At 39.6% G+C, this 21,253-nt stretch overlaps 1 protein-coding gene, 1 long non-coding RNA gene and 1 pseudogene across 4 annotated transcripts; 2 read left to right on the forward strand and 1 right to left on the reverse strand.

Annotated features, from left to right (window-relative positions):
• Nucleotides 1-331: 331 nt before the first annotated feature.
• Nucleotides 332-1,333, forward strand: LOC110039954 (5-hydroxytryptamine receptor 2A-like; annotated as a pseudogene).
• Nucleotides 1,334-4,637: 3,304 nt separating this feature from the next.
• On the reverse strand, nucleotides 4,638-13,299 carry LOC149106206 (uncharacterized). Of its 3 annotated transcripts, none has more exons than XR_016209696.1 (3): nucleotides 12,855-13,291; nucleotides 10,725-10,805; nucleotides 4,638-5,779 (listed from the first exon to the last, which is right to left on the reverse strand). It is a non-coding gene; the product is annotated as an uncharacterized LOC149106206 (long non-coding RNA). The 3 variants fall into 3 exon arrangements; XR_016209695.1 differs by having other exon boundaries at nucleotides 4,638-6,355; nucleotides 12,855-13,279; XR_016209697.1 differs by lacking the exon at nucleotides 10,725-10,805 and having other exon boundaries at nucleotides 12,855-13,299.
• A 791-nt stretch (nucleotides 13,300-14,090) lies between these two features.
• On the forward strand, nucleotides 14,091-19,775 carry LOC110039923 (collagen triple helix repeat-containing protein 1-like). The gene is made up of 4 exons (XM_020745097.2): nucleotides 14,091-14,236; nucleotides 16,350-16,477; nucleotides 17,782-18,054; nucleotides 19,069-19,775. The coding sequence occupies exons 2-4, from the start codon at nucleotides 16,355-16,357 to the stop codon at nucleotides 19,426-19,428; spliced, it is 756 nt and encodes a 251-aa protein (XP_020600756.1). The 5' UTR covers nucleotides 14,091-14,236; nucleotides 16,350-16,354; the 3' UTR covers nucleotides 19,429-19,775.
• Nucleotides 19,776-21,253: the final 1,478 nt, after the last annotated feature.

Raw genomic sequence — 21,253 nt, forward strand, 5'->3', positions numbered from 1 at the left:
CCTTGTTAGTATGTGATAAACTCTTCTCGTGAGATTTCATCGGAAGCTCTTTCCATTCCTCCGTTTAAACAAGAGGATTGTTTCGTAAACGGTCGATTCGTGCTAGGAGAATTCTGGGTTTTCGTTTCTAGATTTGAATATTATTTTCCGGCCTTGTTATTACTTAAAAATTTGCAAGCCGCTCGAACAATAACGAGGAAGTTTATCTAAGCCATTTAAGAAAAGAACTATTTATAAAGAAGTGAGGTGAAAATTTAATCGCCGCTCATAAACATGCAACGCCAGTAATCAAGCGACGCAAACTTGTGAGGCATCGAGCCAACAAACCAGCATGGGCGATTCGTTTGACGGGTCTCGACATTCTGGCGGGAGCTTCACTGCGCTGTCTCCGAGTATTGTATCCACAGCCTTGCAAACTGCAGTTCTAGGCCCCACTGTCATAGCATACTTGTTTGGTAACATCTGTGTTTGCTTGGCCATTTGGCGCGTGAGAAGCCTCCGTCAAAAACCAGACAGTTATATTCTGGCTAGCTTAGCAATGTGTGACTTCTCCTGGCTATCGTGTCTTCTCTTTCGCTTGATCTGGCTCTACGACTTTGAGGCTGTGTCCAGATTGTGCGAGCATTTCGTAATCATACAAGCGACACTCGTGCACGTCGATATTGCTCACATTTGTCTACTCAGTTGCGATCGCTACATAGCTATCCTTTACCCTCTGACGTACACCGAAATTGCACCAGAACACGCGTAATACTAGCCTTGTTAGTAGCCTGGGGTGCTCCTGTGGTTTCCATGGTGGTATTGCCCCTGTTTTATGTTGACAGTGACATCACTCAGTTTAGAACAAGCATCTTAGGTTGCTGAGAGTCCACTAGTGAACCTGGCTTGTTGCACAAAGTCCATCTTGTCTTCAACATCACTCTGTTTGATGCGATTCCTTTTGCGGTGCTGATATTCGTCTACGGCCACATCGCTAAGATCTCTTGGTTTCAGAGCAACCGAGTTGAGCCTGGCGAAAACCTGAATCCTGAGATAGCTGACATGAGAAGAAGGAGGAGGAAAGAGATGAAATGGATGAAGACAGTAGGTAGCAAGAGATTGATAGTTTAAATTTTGTTTCCCTTTACTATAGTAATTTAGTTTCCGAAGCATAATGAGATTCTATCCGATTAGCTCACTGACAGGACTGACAGAAAATACATTAAATGCACATTTTAACCAGGAAATTCTATATTTAGGACTAAAAGAAACCGATAGCATAGTCAAAAGCGTGAGCTACAAATGCCTATTTTATGAAACGAACATCGTGTGTGTCATAGCAAATTAAAAATAATATTAACACTCTCCCGCGGAAGCGTAGATAAAAATTATTACTAGGGCCAGTATTGTCGAGGTTTGTCGACCTTTGTTTTTTTTTCGATCTTTATTTATTATTATTATTTTTTTTTCGTGTCGCAATTGTACCCGACTGCACTGTGGGAGATGATTTTGAGCTCACGACACTTGATTACACCTAAGGGTTAGGTTAAGGCAAAGTCGGCATTCACGCAAAGTGGCCCATCAGACCACTTGGCTCGAACGCTCGAACAGTGCTCGAACAGTCGGATGCTGGTACATCCCAGGGTTACCTCCTAGCATCAAATTTTCTGGAACCGATTTAAGCATCGGGGTGAGAAGAGACAATGTGAGAGAATAGTGTCTTGACCAAGAAACAGCACACTGTCCCGGGCCAAGGCTCGAGTCTTGACCGCTGTTGTATTGCCATTTGTTATCTGTGTTTTACAACATGCAGACTGAAGTTTGGAAAATCCTTTTCGAAATGCCTTGCCATGTCCTTGTCCGCCATCCAATATAAAAGACAGGACAGGAAAACTTACGAGTACGGTGAGGGAGTGAGCAAGTGTAGCTGAATTCGCCCGCGACTGTTTCTTTTACGTGAGAAAGCGCCACAAGTGTACATTTGCCCAATATTTTTGCTCATGATTGTAGATATAAGGGCCAACCACATTATTTTTTCTCTTTCACTTTTCGTTACGCTCCAGTCTATCGGCTCTTCCTTCCACTGGTTCGTAATTGCAGTAAACTCTGTATATTTCTGTACGTTATGTTGCTAGTGTGATGATACGAAGGGTGTGACGTCCCCTAGACCAGCTAAGATCAGTGAACGTTCACCATCTTGCCATTTCTAGTAATTAATATAGATATCTTTCTAATTTCCCTTTTTTTTTCTTACAGTAATAGTGATTGGAGCGTTTGTGCTCTGCTATGTCCCAGCGGTGGTCTATGTCCTGCTCACCGTCAAACTCGGTCCCAGTGGAGTACCCGATGCAATCCGCTCTGCTGTTATTGTGATGTTGGGAGTAAACAGCGCTCTAAACCCGATCATTTACATGCTCAGGTTGAACGAATTCAAGCGCGCCTTCAGAAACCTTTTCAGAGGTGCTTCGGTTGAGTCCAGCCGCACCGCCACCACGCTTATTGGCGAGACCAGCCTGGATGCAGCCACGTGCGGAGTGCGACATGATCTGCGTCGTTTATCGGTGTCCCAGTTGTGAGTGCAACGGTCGCAGAAGCACGTAGACCAAGATTGGATTCGTAGCGCGAATGATGGCGACGAAGGGGAAGACAGTGAGTGGAATGAGAATTGGGAGGAGAGATAGGCCGAAAGGACCAGCTTCCGCTCGCTGCAAAACGCCCGATTTGGAGCCTGGGACACACCAGACTTCAATTACGGAAGTGGTAGTGGATTCATGTACCATTGCAGTTATGTCCTATGTGGCAGACATGTCCTCTGACGTAATGTGATATACGGAGCCAATCATATCATGCGTTCTATCTAATAACACGCAGCATAAGACTGGTAACTAAACTCCGTTGCAGTTCGGTCTTCGAGCAAAATTGATTTTTGGAGGGGTAGCGTTCGGAAGCAGTATTTGACTTTGTATGTCTTTACTCTGAACCAGAGTAACTCTGAACGTAAATATGCAGCGACTATTTGCAAGAATTGCATTGACATCACAAGACTTCTATCGGAAATTGACCGCTTAGTGTATTTTCAGTTTCAAATTCAACATGAAAGTTCGATCGAAGATTTAAACAGCGGTTGCTCTCCGGTTTGCGAACTGCGTGTTCCCGGCCAGCCAATATTAAATTCCGCGCTTTGATTATTCTCAAATCGTTCAGGTCGTTCAATGATATTACAGAGGCAAAACAAAATTTCTGAGAAGCAGTGTAACCAATTTTAGTTTCGGTGCTGTAAAACTACCACTCAATCTGCGCAATATTTCTCTATTCCCAACCTTGTCACTCACACGAAATCCGGTTCGCGAAAGCCCTCTTCTCAGTATAGGTTTGTTGAGGCTGACTGACTGAACCTTTTTGGGTAAGCCGTCTCCTGTAGCATCGAACATTTATTACAGAAAGTTTCTTGTCGAGTAGATTTTATGGCCGGAGTGCTTTCTAACTGTTCCTAGTTCGCTTTGCTTTACAAAACGGCAGTAGTAGTCGAAAAACCACAGAGCACTTTGTGGCCTATTCAAAACACCACAGAGCGCTTTGTGGCCTATTCAAAACACCACAGAGCGCTATGTGGTGTTTTATTTTGGGATTTAACATTGAAAACTGGATGGCTCGTTGACTCGCAAATATCTCACTGCTATTTTCTGAAATAATTTGGTTTTTCCAATTTTTCACACCACAAAGCGCTTTGTGGCCTATTCAAAACACCGCAAAGCGCTTTGTGGCCTATTCAAAACACCATAAAGCGCTTTGTGGCCTATTCAGTACACCACAAAACGCTTTGTGGTTGTCATCGTTATCATAGCGATTCTGTCAGTGGAAGTTATACTGTGCGGACAAAACTGGTAGAGGAGCGCTCTCTTATTTTGACAGGGAGGTTGGCAAGATTTTCGCACCACCCCTTACATTAATTGTGCATGCAATTTTTTGACTGACTCGTTCTTTTCACGATTGCTGTTTGAGTATAATGTGATAGTTTGACATAGTTGCATACATAATTAATGTATGGAGCTGTACGGAAATCGTACCTGGAGGTTAGCCGAGTGCTCTTAAAGAAACCTCTGAAGGGAACCAATAGATTTTCGCAAACGTGCTGAGGCAGGTTGTGTTGAACACTATTTCAGTTTTTGTTCTTAGAAAGAAATATCACCGAATCTCCGATATAAGACTTGATACCCTTAAAAGTACTCGTTATGGTTATCAGACAGAGCACTGACTGCTAATGAGATTTGCATTCCTGGGATCGGCTGGAACTAGCTACAACGGGTGCCTGTTATTAACCGGGAGAAACGATGAAATGAAAGCAGAAAGTTGAAAATTAGGAATTCAGTGATACCTCAACAACCTATCACTTGTTTCGGTTGGAGAATCTTAGAGGGATTTATTATGTTCATTGATTTATAGCTCTATTGTTAGTCCTCGTTTGTAGGCATACCACTCAGGATGTTAGCATTGAACAAGGAATGAAACTTACGTCGGATACTGATATGGCTATCTCTTTTTTTTTTACAAGTCTATGGATCTCGCCATAACATTGCAAGGTGAAGAACTCGACCAATGTTTTACCAACACGGACCTCATACTAGTTCAATAACATAATTCAGTTATGACAAAGAAGATTACAAATCTTTTTTTTTTTATTTATGGCTAGACTGGACTTTACACAACTGGTGTTTTCATGAGCAGGTATAATTACCATTATCACTATCAACCGGAATCTTATACATGTAGATCTTTCTACACACGGGCGAACCAAAACAATCTGACTTGTGACCTTGAATTAATTGGCTTGAATTACCTCCAATGCTCGCGGATGATACAAACCGTTGCTTTATCCATTTTCGAAAATTATATTTTAGGGCCTGTTTTTAGCCTGTGTTGTAAAACCACTATAATCTTGAGATTTGTATTGTTACAAAGGCAAAATAACCAAAGTTAGAATTAGTTTGAGAAATTCTATTTTTGACAGGTAAATGCCTTTTGGACATACTAATATAATACTTATCATTGTATTTACAGTGGTGCACTTCTAACACAGGCCACCAAACTAATTTTTTTTCATCATTTTTTGACATGTTTTCAACAACTTTCTTATGGCTTCCATTCAAACCTGGCAAATCCAAAATTATGAAAAGAAATGTGAGAGGAGGAGTTGTCGACTGACCAACAGGTTACATGATGCTTGATATTTTCACCATACCTAGTTCATGCATTTTGATTAGCTTATCTAAACCAAGGAAGGTGGCCACAGTTAGTCATGCACGACTGTGACTGGGTTCTTATTGCAAAGATGAAAAGCTCTGTCACGCTTTTGTCCCTTAAATCTAGATCCAACAAACTATTCACCGACAACACAGTGATTTGTGGTTCATTTAGTAAAAAAAAAGTAATGACATATTTTCTTCAGCCTTTGAGCTTGGGCTAATTTGAATAAGCTGTTGTAAATGTTGAACAATCAAAACAATTTCAGACTCATCCTCTATTTACATAATTACTACTTATTAATACATCTGTGAAAGAAATATCGATAAGAATTTAAAAACTGAATCTACAAAATACTGATTATTCTACATCACTATCAATAAATTCATCCTCTATTAACTTTCTGTAGAGGTCTTCATCATCGTCTTGTTCTTCTTGCCCTTCCTCTTGTTCTTCTTGATCCTCTTGTCCTTCTTCTTCTTCTTCTTCGTCTTCTTCTAACTCCCCCTCCTCCTCATCGATCATATCATCTAATGCCTCCAGGTATGGTTTGGCCAGGCTATTAAAAATATGGAGAGGGATTTACTTCATTAATAGACACAACAATATTGTGGAAAACTGACACTTTCTGTGAAGGGGCCTGTTACGGCTATTTCGTGTTTTCTTTGTGTCCTTTTTTGTTCCGTATGTTAATGTATTTTTTCACATTCTGCATGCTTTTTTTCTCGCGTCGTATGTAAATTTCGTTGCGTATATATTTGTGTTATCCTTTCATGTTCATTTAGTGCTAGTTTATCGTCTGGTACACTTGTATCTTCTTGGTTCCCTGAACTCCGTTGCCAGCATTTTGGTAAGCCGTTTAGTTTATCGTCTGTTTGTATTTTCCTCTTAGTTTTCTGCCGTCTTCGGTTAGTTATTTGTAGTAATTCGTTTCATGTTTACCTTTAGGAATTTACCTTCCTCCTACGGAAAGTCAAATAAATTTGCTGGACTAATTGAAACTAGCTTTAAGTTGTGTCTGAAGTCGGCCCTTTGCTTCTTTAGGGACCATTTCTTGAAACTTCCTGGCTACTCGAGCGCTTGCCAACTTACAAAGACCGTTTTCAGGCTGCTGTTTTGGGCCCAAAGCACCAAACTACATAATGAAACTGAAATCAGTTTTTAAAAAGAGCTTTGGAATTATAATCTAAAGTACAACAGTAATATTATTATAATTTAAATTATAAATATGCATACTGTATTTGAAAGTGGAAGTTTTGTCATGAGGAATGTGAACGCCTTAAAGAGATCTTCTCCCGACGGCGCTCTCCTGACGACCTTGTGCAGTCAACCATGTGTCGGTGGTGTGTCGACCAACGCGTCGGTGATGTGTCGGCCGACGCATCGGTGGGATCGGATTCTTTACCTTTACCCACAAACCCGAGTGGCTGATAAAAGAGAAGCCCCAGTCAGATGCGTGTTGCCCTACAAGGACCAGAAATCTGCAAACGTAGAATACGTAAACAGCTGGCTGACCTCAGTCAGAAGATTAACGCAGATATTAGCCCAGTTTACACAAGTAGAAAGATCAAGGATGAAATTAAGGTCAGGGAAGACAAGCAGTCTCTTGTAAGTCAACAATGCGTGGTGTATTCATTGCAGTGTGGCCTGTGTGATCATACTACCAACTATGGTGTGATGCAGGCTATGTCGATTACACGTGCCGACATCTACACCAACGAATTGTAGAACACAAAGGATCAGCAATCGGAAACCACCTCAGAGAGCAGCACGATATGGAGCCAGAAGACATCGCACAGAGTTTCGGAATCTTAAGAAAGTGTCAGAACAAATTTTACTGCCTTATTTTTGAAATGTTTTTTTTGTTTTATCAAAGAACTGAAACCAACGCTAAACAAACAGTGCGATTCAATTCGTGCCAAATTATTTGTTTAGAGCAATTCTTGCTAAGATTATTTTATTTCTCCATTGTATATTTTTAACACTTTTGTCACATTTTAGCGTTCGCCACATTTTTATCTATTATAACTTGTTTTTAACATATTTATGGCTATATGCTAATTTAGAAAATTTCACTCACTTGAAAATGACCTCTGAGAGGTCGAAACGTCGTGACTTTTTAGCGCTAGTTTTTATTTCAAAATCGATTTCTAAGAAACTACTTTTTAACATACTGTATTTCTATACCTAAATAAGAAAAACAGTTTTTGATTAATATGATGCAAATGGATTTCTCTATAAACTCACTTCCTTCAACTTAATGTCTGCTAATTTTTCATGCAAATAGCAAACCACCAGTTGTGATTGCAGTTACCCGTCTCATTCTACATAGCAATTTTCAATTTGGTTTCAAATTAACTTGCATTTGGGTATGTATCACTGTGCTCTGTTTTGCATCCTGTACTTTCTTTGTTGTGTTGTTTGTAATATTGTTAATACTCTGGTTCTGGTTTCAAGGCACTTCAATGAACTGTTCAGACATCACTTACTTCCAGTATGAGATAAAGTAATAAAGTACATGTCATTTTTGGTCTAGGACATTGATGGGGATTCCTGGACAGGCTCCCAGAGGAGCTCCCATCTGCTTTCAAAATTATATCATTAGGCTAGCAAAACTAGTGCCAGTCCCAAACCCCACATTAGAATTTAAAATCCTTAAACTTATAGTCTTGTTGTTATTGGGATAAGATGTTCTAGGTTCCGAGCTACTGTGTCCGAAACACCTCACAAGATTAGAAGCCACAGATTTAGGAAAGCCATTCCCTAACAGGAACGTTTTAATCATTGTTCTTTGTTTCTGAAAGAAAGAGTCTATTTCACATGTACGAGAAGCCTGGTGCAACAAGGCTCTAACCCAAGCCATTTTGCGAAGTCAACGTTCATGACTAGAAAACAAGACATTCTGTCCAGTGTGATTCCTATAAATGTCACTGGATGTTCTTTTCAGAGAAATGTTAAAGTTAATTTGGCTAACAATTCCTTTCTATTTAAATGTATGTTGCTTGAAAATTATGACCTGGTGGCCCTGAATGCAATTTGAGTTTTTCTGTAATTTTGAAAAGTCAAGCCCCACTGTTATTGTATCAAAAGGATAACACCATTCATATCATGGTTATTCTGTTGATTCCATTTCATCATTATTAAGGCGGCTCTGCAGTTATTCTGGACACACTCACCCCTGTCAACGTTTGCAACATAAATTTTGGGGCTTTGAAGCGTTGGTTAAGAAATTTTGGGAAATATTTTGTCTTTCACTCGGTGATAATGTTAATTAATATCATTTACTGGGGATAATGTTTTTATTCTTACTGGTGTTTGACTGGACCCCATTTTTTGGACAACAACACTACCAGTAAAAAAAATTTTCCTGGCATACTTTAACTCAATTTCTGGAACCAGCTTATTTTGACTTAATACAAACCATGCCCAAGTTTTGGGGAAATCATTTGAGCAGAAGTTCGGAAGTATTAAGTCAAAGACATGTAAACTCAACTCTAACATTCACTGAAAGTTTCTACATATTGACTCTCATTTCCGAAACAAGCCATGAACCCAAATTTTGTGAGAAGCTTACTCCAAAGCTCGCTAAATCAAAGTGGCTGGTTGATTAGTGATCGTGCAAACCATAAAAAGCATTAATCCCTAGTTCTCAAAACACTATAACCTTGAATTTTCAAAGATGCATTTTGCAACAGTATTTGGAAATAACTTTTGTGTCAAAGTCTTTCCACACAAATTGCATGGTACTGCAATATTTTGGCTACAAGTTTTACTGTTGTGACTCAAAAAGAAATGGAGCACTGTTGTCAGGATTGTAAGCTACTCCCCGACTGATCTCTGGTGAGGAAGAGAAGCAGTTTTATTACTCTATGATTACAAATACAATATGGGTACTACAGGTACAGGCTGAGCCATCTTTTTGCAGTTCCTTAATGTATGGTTAAAAAGACAATTATTAATAATAACAATAACAATAAATAAAAAAAGCAATATTAAAAACAACAACAACGATGACAACAAAAATAATAACAATAATATCAATGATAATAATGTGCTTCAGGGCATGAATTATGTTTTCATTCATGACAATTGGTTCATCGTATTTGACCAATGAAAGTGCTTCACTGGGTCTATTTGTCAGAAAAGTGGAGTCTCATCAAAATGTGTGGGCACAGTTCGTGGATGTTTAAAATCTTGTGAGGGATGTGCTCTATGACTGAGTAATCACCCAATGAATCACTGTTGCAACACCAAAACAAGAAGGCAAGTTTATAAAAAAAGTTGAGCATTTCTGCAAGTTGAAATTTTCTCATGAGTGCTAATGGGCAATTAAAGTCTACTAGGTATGCAACTAAAAAGACACATGGGGAACCAAAAAAACAGAACTATAGTTACCCAAAGGGCAAATTAGCAAGAAAGCTAGTGTCGAACACTGCATTAATAGCTGTCAAGCTCATTCTAAGAGCTTTGCGGCATCCAAAAGTTTCTTTACTCTGCCTCCTCAACTCCTCAACCTCTCTTAATTCATTTATGTTTGCTGTGCCCCAAACCATCGCAGGAAAGAAAGTGAGTGCTTTGCAGGCTGTAAGTATACATGTAGAATACAGTAGGGGCAATTGTACATGTATGGTTTACCAGTTTTGTCATTTAAGTGCTGTTGGTTACTTTGTAAATGGCACTTCAAAAGTTAAGGTTGTTATTTGCTAACAGAGAAAGCTCAACTTGCTACAAGCTGTCTTGTCCACGGCTTCTGGGGTTTTAAATAAGAGTCACAACAAAGAATAGAAAAAATATGTGCACGCAACAAATGCTACAAGTAGCTACATATGATATGCAAATATCTTCTGTGTAACATGCAGCAAAAATTGCTTGTATCACTGCCATACATCTATACCTTGACCTATAAATTATAATATACCACAGAACCTCCCAAACTACTGGTAAGTTGAGAATTTTATTTTATATCAATTTTAAAAACATTACTTTTTTCTAGTGGGGACAATGGGTTGTTGACTAGTTTAATGGATACACAAGGATATTAAGCTATGCATTAAAGTGGTACTGTACAATCACTTCTTCCTTAAGATTTTGAAACTCCATCTACTAAACACTCTCTGTGCTAAATTTTAAGCCTTCATAGCAGGGATGAAAAGGAATTAAAATTAGAAACTGGCTAATTTACCCAGGTTCGAAGAAGATGTGTTTTGAAAAATAATAGCCAAAACTATAAGTTGGCTTTCTCTAACACATTTGGTTTGCAATGTTCTTCTTAGTATTGCTGGAGTACTTAGTGTACAAGAAAAAACTCATAAGCTAACCAGATATTGAAGCATAATATAAGTTAGGACATAAGCCCTAAAATTCTTGAGAAAGTGCTGCCATTACAATTAAGACCCATTTACGTACAGGTAACAAAAAAATGAATTATTTTGGCAAGACACAACTCTAAAAAAGTTATCAACACATAGCAACTGATACATATCATAGTAACAGCTGATGCTCACCATCCCTAGTCCCTTCTCTACTAAGACTTTCTTCGGTTTGTGTATGTTTTCCCTCATCCAACCCATGATGATCATCCATTACTGCAAAATAGAAATTCAAAGCATTGTTAATAAACACAAAATCACACAAACGCAATTATATTTTACGTTAGACTGACTGTTTTAAAAAAACATACAGCCTTGAAGATTAAAAGCTGTTCCTCAGAAAAGGGAAATTTAAAAGAAAACAAATTTCAATCAGAAACAACTGCAAGAGTATGACTATCTTATCAAGATCTAGGTTTTTAAAGTCTACTTCAACTGACAGTGAAACCAAAACAGAACACACTGAATCTCTAGTGGCAAAGTTTAGCTGGTGAAAACTACATCATATTTACCAAGTGATAAAAGACATCATTGAGAACAAAAATACAAGTAGATAAACAAACCGTTTTCCCCTTCTTTAATTGTTTTTACATTAAAAAAAACAAAAAAACCCAAGTATCCAAAAACATGAATAAATTCTCCAGAAGATAACAAGAAAGGCAATGTTCCTCACACAAGAGCTGACACAAAGAGATAATGGCAATGTCACCTAATGAAGACATGACAAGGCATTGGCATGTATCCCTATTATGTACTAATTGGACCAGCCACATAGAAAAGGAAGCCTAGGCGAGCACTTCTTGAAGCAGCCTCACATGATGACTATATACACTGCGTGTCTACAAAACATTGCTTCATAACAAACAGCTTAAAGGTAGCCAGTCAACAAAAGAGGAAAAGAAGAAAAGAAGGACAAACAACCCTGACCTTTACTGGTGATTCCTTAGCACTATATTGCGAACCCTTCAAGTGCAGAATTTTACACTTATTCAATAGCATCAAGTGGGAGGCGTGGTGGCCTCATGGTTAGTGCGCTCGTCTCCGGATCGAGCGGTTAGGGTTCGAGCCCAGGCCGGGGACATTGTGTTGTGTCCTTGGGCAAGACACTTTACTCTCACAGTGCCTCTCTCCACCCAGGTGTATAAATGGGTACCAGTGAACTTAATGCTGGGGGTAACCCTGCGATGGACTAGCATCCCATCCAGGGGGGAGTAGAAATACTCCTAGTCGCTTCATGCTACAGAAACCGGGATAAGCTCCGGCCTGGTGGGCCACTTGGCTCGTATGCAGACTTAATAGCATCAAAAACAAAATGATCACTCATGGACATAAATTAAGACCTTAAAATCCAACAACTTGAGGAATGCTTTGATTGTATGTCATTTGGATTATTTAGATTCTTTTGCCTAAGTTGTTTATTATGTTGTTCCTTGTGCTCAAAATGTCATGTATGCCTATCAAAGTTCATAAAAAAAAAACTGTACCTTCCAGCCACCGCAAAATGTAATGTAGAGTGATAAAATACATGAATAGTACTATTTATAAGACCCGGCAAAATAGGGTAAGACTGGTACATCATATCTCTTTTGCAAGCATGGTGACCTATTTTAATTTATTTTTAGAGACTGTGCTTGGTAGCGAACATTCAGGGAAATGTATTGTACATTTGTTTTCATGATTGTGCCCAGGAGATTACTTTAAGCTTACTTTAAAATCGGTAGAAATCATTCCCAATACTGATAGAGGGAAAGAAATATCACACAAAATAAAGGCTCGAAAGTTCGAACTGTCATAAGAATGGTAAACTCGATTTCTTGACATCCTGAACTAAACTCAAATTTCTTGAACTGTGACCAATTTCAATCCTTGCAATCCTGCACTTTATTTCGAAACTACTGTTTTTGCTTTGCTCTATAGCATTTTCTATCCAACTAAGCTGTATATATATTTGGTGCCATTTGGCGATAGTGCCATGTGGCGAAGGTGGTAATAAGTTGAGTGAAAATTTGCTCTGTCGGCATGACAAAGTTTCTTTATGCCCTTGACGGAGGCAGATCTTAATTGCAAAATGCAAAACACAACAGTGTGGACTATACAAACTAGTACCAGCTTAGTTCGTGCCGCTTGAAAGCAACACGATCAACAATACTTAAATTGCTGATGAACATGTCGAAATGGCTTCGTAAACTTGAACCATTTGAAATTACTCACTTCATTACTACAAACAACATAATACAATACGCTACACTTCACAAAGCTTCTTACCGACAATATTAAGCTTCAAAGGCAGCTGTAAATGTGTTTCGGAACCTGCAGAAAGATCCGGTAAAACACCCTCACGATAAAAGTCACAATCGATAGGTTTCGAGCTTTCACCTGGCAAACACCGTCCCGTCCCCTAGTAAAATAACCTCAGAGGACACGGTCACAACGCATTTTCATTGGAAGAAACAACAACATATACAATTGGTCAAAAGGTGTCAGACATGTCTGCCACGCAGGACGAAAGTGCAACGCTACAGATTCAAACATTGAAACTTTTAGACAAGATTTATCTGACGAGAATCTTAACCAGGAGAACGGACGCTAGACTAATTATCAAGGCAGTCGGTAGAAACCCTCGCGGATGTACTTTATTCCAGAAGCAATCGAATTGTCTCAAATAGTAACAAACAGAAAACGTGACTTGTCCACGTTTGCTGAATCGCTAAATTGTGTAACGTTGTTGCTAAACGGACTGGTTTTGAGTACATACAAAAGCCCTCAAATTGTTTAGGGATTACAAAGGTCCTCAATATATTACAAAATTACCAGTACATTAAAGCTGATTGATTAACTGTGCACATATGTAATCGAAGATTTTAACATTTATTAAAATTGTCTTCTCAGAGTCATCTCGTTTGTAATTTTGCAGTCTCTTTTGCAATTATTCGTTGTACTAGAAGGCATTACATTCAATAGCTGTGCTTTGGGCTAAATAAATTAACCGTAATAAATGTCAGTCAGGCTGAACTGAGGATTTATAGGTGTTAACAAAATCCTTTTCACATGTATGAATCATGTGGCAGTCCTTATACAAACAACACTACACGCAGCTAATCAGGTGTGAGACCTGTTGACCTCGATGTTTAACGGTGGGTAATTTATAGCGCACGTACAAATATATCCACGTGTTAAGAGCGTGAATTGCTGTTTCGATAGATCACAAAGAAACAATCATGAACCTCAGCCAACTTCAAGGACAATGTATTAATTGGATCTTCGTGGTAAGGAGAAGAACGTGCCGAAGGTCGTGCCGAAGTCCGAAGTTCGTCAACAATACTCCACTGTGCTGCACGTCCTATTTTCAACTTTTTTTCGGTGTTCAGGAATGTGATAAAACCTTGTCTCCGGTGTTTGATATATTTCCTCGACACTGTAGAATAGTTTACAAATTTGTTGTTGTTGTTGTTTTGTTGTGATATTTTTTGAGGGAACGTGCTCAACTTTCAAACATGTCTTAACCTGTACCCCTTTAAATCGGAACAGATCAAAAGATAACTTTAATATTTTGGAAACTTGCCACTGGTGTTTTCCAGAAACTGGATATATAAAGGTAAAACGTTCTTCAAATTGTGACCAATTTCTTCCACAACCACAGCTGCAAGGTAGGCACTTAACCGATGAACTTAAATGTAGTAACTTTGTTTTGCTTTGCTCAGTAAATGATGAATTGAAGGTATTATTTCTTGATAACCGCTAACCCACATTATGTATCGGATGACTTTGTACGGTACACGCTTGAATACTGGAAACTACACACACGCAAGAACCTTTTCAAACTATGTTTCTTCTAGAACAAAAACGAAGTTTTCACGTCAAGTGGGTTGCCTCGACTTTTTTTGTAGCTACCGTAAAGATCACATGAAAATTACGATTCGACTAAATGACAAAAGAAACTATTCTCACAAATGTCCTTTTCTACAGTGTAAGTCAAAACCAGAATGAAGAACCGAGGTCATAAGTCGCACATCACCAGACTGTAAGCCACGACTGATTTTGTCATACAAACTGTGATGCAGATTTTTACCGCTGACAATTATACGATGAAATAACGATTGCCAAGTAATGAAACATTGTTAGTCGAAACATTTTCCAATATCTGTCCGACAGTCTCTTTTAAACTAATGAATAAACTGAACAGTAATAGTCGAACACAATTATAAATGTCTCCCCTAAATCTTCGAGAAATCTTTGGAATTTTTCGGAAAATGATCGGAAACTTTCGCTTGACTGAGGATCATTTTTAAACAAACAATTTTCAGGAATAGTCAACATCTTCTTATTTCTTTTTATGTTGGTGTTATATAAAAAGATATCAAGTTAATTACCCATGAAGAATTTGCAAATTTCTCCACACAACCACATACTGTGGCACTACAGTGACACTTGAATTAAAAGGGACACCCTTGGGATACTCGCTAATGTGCCCTTAATACAGGGTGTTCGCTCTAAACAGGTTCTAATATATTGTGGAGTATTAGTTAACTAGTAGTAATCAGAGATTATGAGAGTGCGTTCGACGCTCTCACATTAATATATATATACCGTAAATAAACGATTTCACTAGCTAACTTTCAACCTTTGTCTATTGCTAAAATCAGCATTTTTCAACAGCAACCGAGGTTTTACAGTCAGATATGCATAGTGTCAAAGTACATGCTAGTGAAGAGGTCACGATTTGTTGATACGTTGCGTGACGCTGCCAGTTTCTGTAGACTCTCAAGTTTCATAGAATATTTAAATTACGTACATTATTCTCAGCTAGCATTTGCAATCGCGTGATCGTTTCGCGTGGTCGATTATCGTAAACAAACTTCGTGCGACTAATTCGAGTATTTCCCCTAATGAATAAAGTAGTCTTATGGATCTTGCCTACAGAGTACTTTTCCACCGATTCCAAACAATAAAATTGCGACCGGATAAAGACTGAGCTATCTGTCGCGACTGAACCAGTCAACAAATGCAATCAAAATGTAGCTGTTCCCACGATTATCATCCCAAAGCCAAGTCGCGTTAATAAACAAGGACAATTCCCTCAGATTTCGTTAAATGCTACCGTCGAAGCGTTTAAATTCGCCAAAACCTAACGCTGAGAGCACATAATAGCGAAGCGTACGGCGACTGAATGGAAAGAAGTCAAAGAAAGATCCATAGGAAAGACGAGCTCACATGGCCTGCTCACATACTCACATGTTCGCCACATGTCTTATCACATGTCTTAGCATTAAACGCTACCAGTTTATTGGCCGTGACATGCCCCTGCAAAAATCAAGCGGGGTGGCCATTTTGGTGTCCTTACAGGAATGTGGAGTTTTCGGCCTATAACCGTCCACAGGGCAACCCACTCTGAAAAGGCACAGGTCACAATTAGGTTTGCGTTCCACTTCGTCGAACGCAATTATTAAATGTTTTGTGACACAGTGTAACACAGTCTAACACAGTGTTCATGCCGCGAGTAAATGCATCAATCTAAAATAATTTACTTAGCTTTAAAATGACATCGCTGAAGATTGTTAAAGGAGTCTATGCTGAGCTTTTAGAAGTAAAAAGTCCTTGAAGTGTCCGCTTTGCAGGTTTTGTGCGACAAAATGGCTTGATATTGGTGTCCGCATCCGCTGAACGCAGGTTTATTTTAAAATTAATGTGGGAAGAAATTTTAATAGATGGTGTCCGCTTAATACAGGTTTCACTGTATTCTCTATTCATTCTTACTCGCAGATCAAATGCCATCATATCAAAGTCAAATGAACATTTCCCACACCATGTTAAGTTTACTCGTTTTACCGCTGATCGCTTTCTGCGCCACAACAGACAGCAAATCAAGTGCAAGTTCAAGTCAAGACAAAGTGAGTTGATTACATTAAAAAGCTAGTCAGTATAAATCAATCCCTAATACTTTAAAATCAGGCTGATTAAAAAGGTAAGCTAAGCTAAGCTAAGCTAAGCTAAGCTAAGCTAAGCTAAGATAAGATAAGATAAGATAAGACAAGATAAGATAAGATAAGATAAGATAAGATAAGTGATCTCAGTTGTGGCCAAGGTCTTTGAAGAAATCGTCTATGGTCAATAACTATTATACGCCTACATAGAAGAGCATGACATCATCTATAAATATCAATCAGGTTTTCGTGCTATACACTCAACTGTCTCGGCTCTCCTTGAGGCCACGGACACTTGGGCGTACAACGTTGCCCGCGGCAAAATCAATGCCGTTGTTTTCTTAGACCTAAAAAAGGCCTTCGACACAGCTGACCACGAGATTCTCTTGTCAAAATTAAGAGACCACGGCATATATGGAAACGCGCACAAATGGTTTCAGTCATATTTAGAGAATCGTACTCGAATGTGCTCCATCAACGCGTCGCTCTCTAAAAGTTGGTCGTTAAGTTGTGGCGTCCCCCAGGGGACAATTTTAGGGTCACTACTATTTCTGTTATATATCAACGATCTTCCAAACTGTCTGTCAAATTGTGCACCGAGGATGTACGCTGATGACAACCATCTTACATATGCAGGTGACAATGCAGACAATATTCAGTTGCATCTAAGTCAAGATTTTGAAAATGTTCACAACTGGCTGATAGCAAAAAAAAAAATCACTCCAAATATGACCAAAACCGAATTCATTTGTGTTCCATAGGGATGATCAGAATCACGATCAACCCTCCGTACTAAGGAACGCACCCTTAAGAGACCGTGTCACACTCCCCTCCTTCTTTAGAAGTGCAAGATATCAGAAGATGACCTAGTGTAAAAAACGTTCGGTTTTTTACTTTTAACTTTTTTAGCCTTGTTAATAGAAATGATTTTTAAAATAAAAGAAAATATTATGGACATATCTATTATTGCTACCAACCTCTCTCCACTCTACAAGCTCCTACCGTGCACTCTTTCTGCTCGGTTTGCCTTGTTTGACCGCAGACGTCTAATTAACCCATCCGATGCTCAATTTCTTGTAATGGCTGCAATTATGAATGTAATAAAAGGAAACTCTTAATATGCTTTTTCGGTTCAAAAATTCAGGCTCGCAGTCTACCAAAGAGGTCAAAGACTATTCGGAAAAAATGGAAGAACAGATGTATCCGTTCTGTGCTCCAAAGCAATCTTTATGAGCTAACAAATGCTCATTTTGCTTTCTACATTAATTAAGGAAATTCAACCGACTTGCGGTCAAAGTTGCTGTTGTGGCACACCAGGAATCCCAGGTATCCCAGGCAGCCCGGGTCCCGTGGGACCAGCAGGTGTTGCGGGATCGCCCGGCCCGCAAGGACCCATGGGACAACGTGGAGACCAAGGCTATGATGGCAAACCAGGAAGTCAAGGCCCTCCAGGCCCACATGGACTTCCAGGGACGCTGTCAAGTAACTGGAAACAGTGTGTTTGGAAAAATCTCGACGACGGAAAGGATACTGGATTGATCAAGGTAAATGTTACACTTACCATTCTTTCGGCTATCTCGTGTAACATGCAGGGGTTTTTTTTTTTTGTTCAGTTTGTTTTAATCTTTTTATCTTCGCCAACTGTATTTTGACCTTTTCAGTGAGGTATGTTTAGTGAGACAGATGATTGAACTGAAAAGTCTCGATTCAATTTAACGGCGTGGAAGAGGTGCAGGCGGCCCTTCATCTTGGTCGTGAAATAAAGAGCAATAGACTCTTCTGTAGGGGAGGCGCGGTGGCCTCGTGGTTAGTGCGCTCGTCTCCGGGTCGAACGGTCCAGGTTCGAGCCCTGGCCGGGGACATTGTGTTGTGTTCTTGGGCAAGACACTTAACTCTCACAGTGCCTCTCTCCACCCAGGTGTATAAATGGGTACCGGCGAACTTAATGCTGGGGGTAACCCTGCGATGGACTAGCATCCCATCCAGGGGGGAGTAGAAATACTCCTAGTCGCTTCATGCTACAGAAACCGGGATAAGCTCCGGCCTGATGGGCCACTTGGCTCATACGCAGACTTTGCCTTTACCTATACTCTTCTGTAGGCGCTTTCACAGCCTAGCAAAAGCATTAAAATTAATTCAGAAGCTATTTTCTTGTGACCCTCGTTTGTCGCAGATTGGATTTATTGGTAGGTATGTAAGAAAGGGCCTTTAAAAGTTAATTTGGTCTTGTGCCATAGTTTGGACTTATGTAAAGTCACCGTGCACTTTCGAATAATTCCATAGCACAGATACCATGATGCATTACAACCGCCTTTAAGCTAAAGTTAACTAACAAATATGCGGTATATAGTGAGTTACAACGCTTCCATCACAATATCTCGTGTCTAAACATGACCGTGCCATGTTATACTCGTTAACAAGGTAGACGACGATAAAAATACCGCAATAAATCCAGGCCCAGCTGAAGAAACGTTTCCTTTCAGAAATTTGAACTTATATTTTAGCGTCCCATGGTCACCCTTCCTGTTCAAAATTTCCCTTTCATTTAATTTTTGCAGGAATGTCTTTTCAACAAAGCGTCAGACCAAACAAGCCTGCGCGTCTTCTGGAGTGGCAATCTTCGCATCTTTAACTGCCATGAATGCTGCAGACGATGGTATTTTACCTTCAACGGAGCTGAGTGCTCAGGTCCTGAGGCGATTGACGGTGTGGTCTATATGGTACACGGAAATGGTGCCAAGAAAGATTTACACCGCCCTCGCCATATCGAAGGAGTGTGTGAGAACATCGCCAAGGGCATTGTGCGCGTGGGATTCTGGGTCGGTAACTGTGCTCGTTACGGATCGGCTAACGCGTACACGGGTTGGAACTCAGTGTCCCGGATTTATGTGGAAGAAGTACCACCCCCACAGGCTTAAATTCTGAAGATACGAGGATAAAATTCCAAAACTCAAATTCCAAAACGCTTTATCTCCAAAACAAAGCAATCTGCTGAAAACTGCACAATTCATATGATAATAATAACAACAATAATGATATTAATACCAGAGATTATGATCCTGAGAGAACAAATCCTCAGTCGTGTTCATGATAATCTTTTCCAATTTATTTTAATCTTCGCGTTACGCTGGGAAAGTTATATTAGACTCGGTGAGGTTATTGCGCAGCCAATGCCCAACAGTCATTCGGGTCGCATCCATGTAAATCCGAAATTAGAAATCTAACCGGTTAACAGAGAAATAAAATCATTTTGTTTTTTACCACACCGTTTGCATTAGAAATCATTTTCAAAGCGCTGGGCAGGAAAAATATCTTATACGTGCTTCTCCGAAGTTAAAATACAAGTCGTATCATTCCCCTGCATGAATGATTACTGACACAGCGCAAGACTTGTATTCAAATGAATATCATAGAAAGATCATGTAATAACTGCGGAGAATGATATGAAGACAAGATTGATTATTACAATTATACACACAACCGTAGTAGTTGTAAAATTATCGGGTTTGAACGGGATTCGAACCCATGAACTTTGCGATACCAGTACAGTGCTCATCTGGGAGCTGGTCACTATGATCAATAATGGCTTCACTTGTATCTTCACCATCTACGGGTATATTACGAATTCACAACGTGACCAGCTACCAGTTGGCTTGACAGCTCAGTTGGTAGAGCACTCAGTGCACTGAGAGCAAATTCTTGCATATTTAACTTCGAAAGTGCTGGGTAATATTTACCAAGCTTTGTTTCCCCAGAACTACCGCACCGTTTGGATCGCGATAGATCTCTCTTTGGAAAGCATTTTCAAATCGCTGGGCAGGAAAGTTATCTTCTATGTGCTTATCTTATGTTGACTTCCAAAATATGTCTTGTCATTTCGCTGCGTGACTGGTTCACATGTGGCGCCCTGGCGCCCTGGCGCCCTATTCTAACCCGCTCGAATTTCGTTTTACGGAGAGAACTTAACGGATTAAGGCGAAAAATACCTCTTTGGAAAGCTTTTTAAAAGCGCCGGGCAATTTTCTTCCTCTTTCCTTACAAATTGCGCTCCGAAAATCCAGGCGCAAGTTATTTGCGCAATGTAAATTCTCGAATTTGGTCCTCCCTTCAAATAAACGCCCTTCGAATAAGCGCCACTCCCATCGGCCAGAATTTAAAGTAAGCGTCTTCCCTCGAATAAGCGCTTTCTCTCCTCCCCTTGTTTTATGGAAGAGTACTGAAACAACAAAAGATGTATAGTTTTTGTCGTGTCTAATCACAAGCAAATGATTATCGACTCATTCAAGCACTGCGCATTGACCGTCGCAACGGATGGTATTGAAGATCCACTGATTCATTGGCTGAAGCCCAGCCAACCTTGTGCAGCATGACTAAATTGGCCAAAGGTGTTATATTGCGTAGTTCTCCAAGAGAGACAGGATCCTTCTGAGCGACTGACACATACATTTATTACTAAAAAGCCCGATCATATCTGACCACGATTTGGGAAAAATTAAATGAGCGTTCCCCCGCCCTCCCTTCTTCCTCGATTTAAATCAGCGCCAGCTGGACCGGGTTGTTCAAATTTTGATTTGAGTTTTGTAACTTTGCGGTGAGATTTTCTGTCTTTATTGTTTGGCCTTCTGTTTTGAGTTTGAATAATCTTAAAATACACAAAACATAAGCAGTGAAAAACATTAGTATACAAGAAAACAAATATACTTCGGTTAAATTTTAATCCTGGGTTAGCGTTAACCGCTTTTC

This window comes from Orbicella faveolata, unplaced genomic scaffold, assembly GCF_042242905.1.
Source record: "Orbicella faveolata isolate gen_17 unplaced genomic scaffold, um_ofav_v1 contig_3, whole genome shotgun sequence".
NCBI lineage: Eukaryota > Metazoa > Cnidaria > Anthozoa > Scleractinia > Merulinidae > Orbicella > Orbicella faveolata.